The sequence below is a fragment of the Haematobia irritans genome, chromosome 5, assembly GCF_050003625.1.
Source record: "Haematobia irritans isolate KBUSLIRL chromosome 5, ASM5000362v1, whole genome shotgun sequence".
In the NCBI taxonomy this organism is placed as follows: Eukaryota; Metazoa; Arthropoda; class Insecta; order Diptera; family Muscidae; genus Haematobia; species Haematobia irritans.
The window spans coordinates 37,088,821-37,095,197 of NC_134401.1; the positions used below are offsets into that span (position 1 = coordinate 37,088,821).

Sequence of the window (6,377 nt, forward strand, 5' to 3'; positions counted from 1 at the left end):
AATTTTATTTCTATAGAAAATTTTCTCAAAATTTTATTTCTATAGAAAATTTTGCCAAAATTTTATTTCTATAGAAAATTTTGACGAAATGGTATTTCTATAGAAAATTTTGTCAAAATTTTATTTTTATAGAAAATTTTGTCCAAATTTTATTTTTATAGAAAATCTTTTCAAAATTTTATTTTTATAAAAAATTTTCTTCAAAATTTTATTTTTATAAAAAATTTTGTCAAAATTTTATTTTTATAGAAAATTTTGTCAAAATTTTATTTTTATAGAAAATTTTGTTAAGACTATTTCAATTGAAAATTTTGTCAACATTTTATTTCTATAGAATCGATCATTATTGTTGTTTTGATTTCAGCTTAAAACCATGCGTTGACTAAACTACAAGAGTAGCTTAATCAAGAGAGGAAAGTATGTTTGTCAAATTTATTTGGGCAAAGCCCTTTAAACTCAAAAATTTGACTTCATTTCTAAAAACTGGGCCGATTCTCAAATGGAAATCCGGCAAGAGGGTTTTGCATTAACTCGTGGCACCCATACATCAAGCTTCTTTTCGTGTTCAGTCAGATCTATTCAAATAGTTCCTATTCGGGATCATAAAGGCCAAGTTTAAAAAACTGTAAAATTTAGCTTTTGATTATTATTTTTTGTCCGTTTATTAGTTTCAAAATTTTCCCATCTAATTAAGCTATCAGACCTAAGGTTGTTTTCCGCAAATAAAAAGACTTTTTTATTGCATTGTTCCCTTTAGCTTTTGGCTATAACCGGCATTACGGTCGGTCTTTATTCACTATGTCCGCTCAGTTTTATCCCTAGACGTAAATGGCTTCGGTGGCTTATAAACATTGCATAGTACTATCAATAAATTAAATAAGACACTACAAATAATTTTGAATACTAGATATTGTATTTTTTTATTAGAAGAAAAGTGTAATAACGCTTCGATTTTTTTTTTATTTTCTCAGTCTTTATAGAAAGAGATTAGCTTTAAAGCTAGAATTCAGCTTAAACAAATTTAAAAATTCCACACAAAATGAAGTAAACACGCCCTTTTCACCTAAGGAATTGTTTTATCATATTTTGTTTATATATTGGCTCCAACAACTGTTCGTTAAATACATAAATTATATAACTATTGATCGTGTTAAAGAACTTTATTGAAAGCAAGTCTTATATGTAGAATGAGTTTTTTTTTCGTTCAAGATGCAGTAGCGATGTTTAACAAGAAATTTAATAAAGAAAATGCCTGTAATTTTATGTTTCAAAAACAGATAAACTAAGAATTCATATTTAAGACGCAAGCGTCCCCCATTATATATTTACTGATGATGGATGGTCTTAGCCAATATCATAGCTATTCCTTCTTTTCGGTAGATTCACTGCTTTCTTCCTTCTTCACTTCTGCCGATTCCTTGCCCTTTGTACTAGTTGGGGACATTGTGGCACCAGCAGGCAAAGCTTTTTCCAAAGCTTTAACGAAATCTTCAAGATTTCCTGAATATGCAGCAGCCACAGCTTCGGGTGACAGCTCAAATTGTGATACAACTGGACCCAACTGTGCCGATCCTAAGGCACTGGAAAATAGGGATAATGCTTGTTGGAATTGTGGGGAGGCAATTGTGTCCTTAATTTGTTGTTTTTTATTTTCGTCAGCATCTTCAGTTTCCGGCAGGTGAACAGAAAGGGTATTGACACGCTCAGGATCTGATATTAAATCATTGACCGCCTCGGATCCAGCTAGAGCGGTGGATAGATCAATGTTGAGGGTACGACCAGCGCCAGCTTCGGGTGAGAGGTTTGATAAGAAGGATTGGAATGCATTGGTGGGTGTGACAGAATTTGAAGATTTCTTACCACCTGTGGTTGAGGCTCCAGAACCACCGGTCTCTGATGAAGCGCCACCTGCTGAGCTACTACTACTTTTGCTTCCTTTAGCCTTGGGTGCATAGGGAGTGCGGGGAGCCGTGGTATTTTCTGGGGTAACAAGTCCAGCAGCACTACGAGCAGAAGATGGTGTACGTGTGCTATCCGAAGAGCGGCTAAACGGAACGGAAAAATATTAGTATAAGTTTGCAACGTCTGTTTTTAAAAAAAGCTTACTTCATCGAACCCAGTAATGAGCTCAGACCACCCATTTGTCCAACACCACCAAATAATTGCATTAATTGCTGTTGAGACATATTATTCAACATGTATTGCAAATCACCGCCATCCTGACCACCACGTGATGCTGATGGTGGATTATTCATTAGTTCATTGACTCTACGACAGTGTTCTTCATCTTTATCTTCTTTGGGTTCTTGCATCCAAAAGAACATACGACGAGAACTAGATTTAAATTTTAAGACATACACACGCCCCGTTTTACATTGCTCCACACGCTTGAACTCAAAATCATCAGGAAACACAATAAGATCATCTTCTACCTTTGAAGAAATAAACGAATCGCAATTAATACCTTATCGTAATTCATAATTCCACCTAGTATAGCATGACGTTCTTTCTGCACACTTCTCCACACTTACTTTGCCTGATGTTCGGTCTTTCCAGCAAAAATGCATTAGACCATCTTCGGATTGTGTTAAATATACCAAGCCTTTACGAGTGTCGGGATGAACCATTTTTCCAATCAGATTCATTCTCCCAGCTCGAAATTCCACCAAATTTGATCCACTGCTAGTACCACCACTACTAAGACTTTGACGACCAAACATTTTTTTATTTTGTATTCCTATTAACGAAAAACGTCAGATAATTTAACTATATTTTTTTAATGTTTAAAATTAGTTCTTCCGGCGTAGACAAACATGAACTAAAGGATTTCTATGGATCGAATATATGAATTTCAAAATAATTAATTGCTTTTAATTTACCTTTTATTTGCGAAAAATTCTAAACTTTCAGCTTTTCACCGTACGAGTGAACTTCTTCTTCTTCTTCTTCTTTGAATGACAAGCAGTTTTATATGAAAGCCGTCATTATTGTACTCCGACTTTTTCTCCACCATTTGAACGCCGTTATATGGTAGAGTTACCAAGCGTTCATAAAATAATACACTAATTTACAAAACTGCTACAAAACGAGTTTTTTATAGAGTGGGGTTTCGAGCCAAAAACCGTTTTTCCCACAGCCACTTTTTTGAATACTAGTTTTACTTTTTCAATTCAGAGTTTTTTTTTGAAAAACTGAACAAAGGAAACACCTATACAAACGAAAGTCTGGCCTCACCCCGCCAATTTTTTTTCAATTTGGAGACACCTCGTGGTGCTATGGTTAGCATGCCCGACGTGCATACATAGGGTCGTGGGTTCAAATCCAGTTTCGGCCAAAAGGCCGGTACTATGTTCATTCTTGCGAAAAACATTTTTTGAATTTAACGGCGCTTCTGAGAATCTCCACCGCATCGAAAACAGTCGTATACGATATCCAATAATTTTGCCATCACTATTCTTAGAAGAGCCATTTTATTCTTTTTTTCTTATTATAATTTATTTAAATAAAAACGAAATTGTAGTGCTGAAAACGCTTAAAAATGTGAAAGGTATACTGGTGAACAATTTCCGAATTACCAAATAGATTAACCCTGCCAGCATTTCAAAGTTCCATTTCATCTTCATCGCTACCACAGACTCGTAAATGTCACTACAACATCCTACTGTGATGGGGGGCAGCATATCATAAAGTACAAAATGTACTTCATACATGTATTTTGCCATCACTACTTTTACAAAAGCCATTTTATTTTTTGTGAAACGCCAAGCGCAATCAGCTTGTTATATTTTATTTAAATAAAAACGAAAATAAAGTTCTGAAAACATAGATTTTACGCTTAAAATTGTGAAAGGTATATTGGTGAACAATTTTTGATTTTCCAAATGGAATAAAGTGATTGTTTTTCAAATATTTTACAGACACGCTGCCTCCATCGAATAAAATCACTGGCTGATAGACGCTGTAACATGTAACTCGCTACTTGTAACTCTACATCATCATTAATGCAAAAAATTATGTTAAATGTGATGTGATAGTGGTATAAATGTTATATTTTTAAGAATTTGTAAATGATTAATCAAATTAATAAATATCTAAACAAACGTGTTTTACTCGACCACAATGATTCTTTTACCACTATCTTAAAATGTGCTTTTTCTGATTGTTTGGAGGGTCTCTTATTGGCGTCGTTCTAAATTGATCTATAAAGGCACCTAATAATTGCACTCATGCGAAACCTTTTTGTAGTAACTTGGCGTGGTACAACTTCTCAATAGTGACGGCGCTTTTCCGACGAGTTTTTGATATCGTATATGATTGTTTTCGACGTACTGGGGATTCTCAGAAGCGCCCCCAAATTCAAAAAATGTTGGCAGGGAAGTGATAGTTTTTCAGATATTTTTTCAGACACGCTGTCTCCATCCAGAATAAACTGGCTGATAGACGCTGCAACATGTTATGTGCTTTACAGAATATCAGTTATTCCGGACGACAGTGATCGTGTCGAACATAATCCATATATTGTCCCTGCCAGCATTTCAATGTTCCATTTCATCCTCATCGCTACCACAGACTCGTAAGTGACACTGCAACAATCGCCAACTGTGATAGTATTTTGCCATCACTATTCGCATGAAAGTATTTTGCCATCACTATTGTTACAAGAGCCATTTTATATTTTGTGAAACACCAAGCGCAACTGGCTTATTATAATTTATTTCAATGAAAACGAAAATAAAGTGCTGAAAACATAGTTATTACGCTTAAAATTGTGAAAAGTAAATTGGTGAACAATTTTTGACTTTCCAAATGGAATAAAGTGATAGCTTTTCAAATATTTTTCCAGACACGCTGCCTCCATTGGGAATAAAAGTACTGGCTGATAGACGCTACAACATTTAACTTACAACTTGTAACTCAACATCAATCTCTTATTAATGCATAAAAATGTGTTAAATGTGATGTGATAGCCGTATAAATGTTATATTTATGAGAATTTATAAATGTTTCATAAAATTAATAAACATCTAAACAATCGTGTTTTACTTGACCACAGTGATTCTTTTACAACTATCAAAAATGCACTTTGTCTGATTGTTTGAAGGGGCTCTTATTGGCGTCCTTCTAAATGTATCCAGAAGGGCTCCTAATAATTGCACTCATGCGATACTTTTTGTAGTAACTTGGCGTGGTACAACTTCTCAATAGTGACGGCGCTTTTCCGAGGAGTTTTGGATATCGTATACGACTGTTTTCGACGTAGTGGGGATTCTCTGAAGCGCCACCAAATTCAAAAAATGTTGGCAGGGGTGCATATTATAAGTTCAGTCCGAAGGCATAATCGATACTGCTGCATATTTATGGGATCGATAACACATTTACCGATTATTTAGTCATCGCCGACAATTCATATCGATCCGACACACTGTAAGATTCTTTACAAACACCGACATTCCGTCCGGAATAACTGATAGTCTGTAAAGCGCATAACTTGCTACTTGTAACTCAACATCATTCTTGTATTAATGCAAAAAGTTATTTTAAGGCCGGTACTATCTTCATTCTTGCGAAAAAAATTTTAGAAACCATTATTTCGCACATAAAAAGCGGTGTTTGTTTAGGTAACAGGGAGCGCTATTTAACTGGGAGCGATATTGAATTAAGTTGGTGGTTGCTGCTTCCCTGCCAAAATTTTTTGAATTTAACGGCGCTTCTGCGAATCCCCACCACGTCGAAAATAATCGTATACAACATCCAAAACTCGTCGGAAAAGCACCGTCACTATTGAGAAGTTGTTCCACGCCAAGTTACTACAAAAAAGTATCGCATGATGCAATTATTAGGTTCTTTTTTAATAAATTTAGAACCACGCTTATAAGAGACCTTTCAAACAATCAGAAAAAGTACATTTTAAGATATTTGTAAAATAATCATTGTGGTCAAGTAAAACATGATTTTTTGATGTTTATTTTTTTATTAAACATTTATAAATTCGTATAAATATAACATTTATACGACTATCACTTCACATATAAAGGTACTCTGTTCGGTTTTCGCATTGCACTCATGCAATGCCTGTTTTTAGTAACTTGGCGTGGTACAACTTGTCAATAGTGACGGCGCTTTTCCGGCGTATTTTTGATATCGTATACGACTGTTTTCGACGTGATGGGGATTCATAGAAGCGCCGTCAAATTCAAAAAATGTTGGCAGGATATGCTCATGCTCATATTTGTTCGAATAGTGAACGGGCAAAACTAGAGCCAACACATATCGTATTGATTTACCCTTATGAAACATACCTGCTATTATGCGCTTTACAGACTATCAGTTATTCCGGACGACAGCCCTGCCAACATTTTTTGAATTTGGGGGCGCTT

At 35.0% G+C, this 6,377-nt stretch overlaps 1 protein-coding gene across 2 annotated transcripts; it reads right to left on the reverse strand.

Annotated features, from left to right (window-relative positions):
* Positions 1–1,145: 1,145 nt before the first annotated feature.
* Rpn13 (regulatory particle non-ATPase 13) lies at positions 1,146–3,011 on the reverse strand. 2 transcript variants are annotated; one of them, XM_075310071.1, is made up of 5 exons: positions 2,880–3,011; positions 2,532–2,737; positions 2,107–2,432; positions 1,861–2,045; positions 1,146–1,788 (listed from the first exon to the last, which is right to left on the reverse strand). In XM_075310071.1, exons 2-5 carry the CDS (start codon positions 2,718–2,720, stop codon positions 1,361–1,363), a joined length of 1,128 nt encoding a protein of 375 aa, XP_075166186.1. In that variant the 5' UTR covers positions 2,721–2,737; positions 2,880–3,011; the 3' UTR covers positions 1,146–1,360. The 2 variants fall into 2 exon arrangements, with proteins under 2 accessions (XP_075166186.1, XP_075166185.1); XM_075310070.1 differs by having other exon boundaries at positions 1,146–2,045.
* Positions 3,012–6,377: the final 3,366 nt, after the last annotated feature.

Coding starts and splice junctions, on each gene's coding strand:
- Rpn13 (XM_075310070.1), bottom strand. CDS start 2,720: ATGTTTGGTCGTCAAAGTCTTAGTAGTGGTGGTACTAGCAGTGGATCA. Junction 2,433..2,531: donor AAGACCGAACATCAGGCAAA/GTAAGTGTGGAG, acceptor ATTTCTTCAAAG/GTAGAAGATGATCTTATTGT. Junction 2,046..2,106: donor TCATTACTGGGTTCGATGAA/GTAAGCTTTTTT, acceptor CGTTCCGTTTAG/CCGCTCTTCGGATAGCACAC.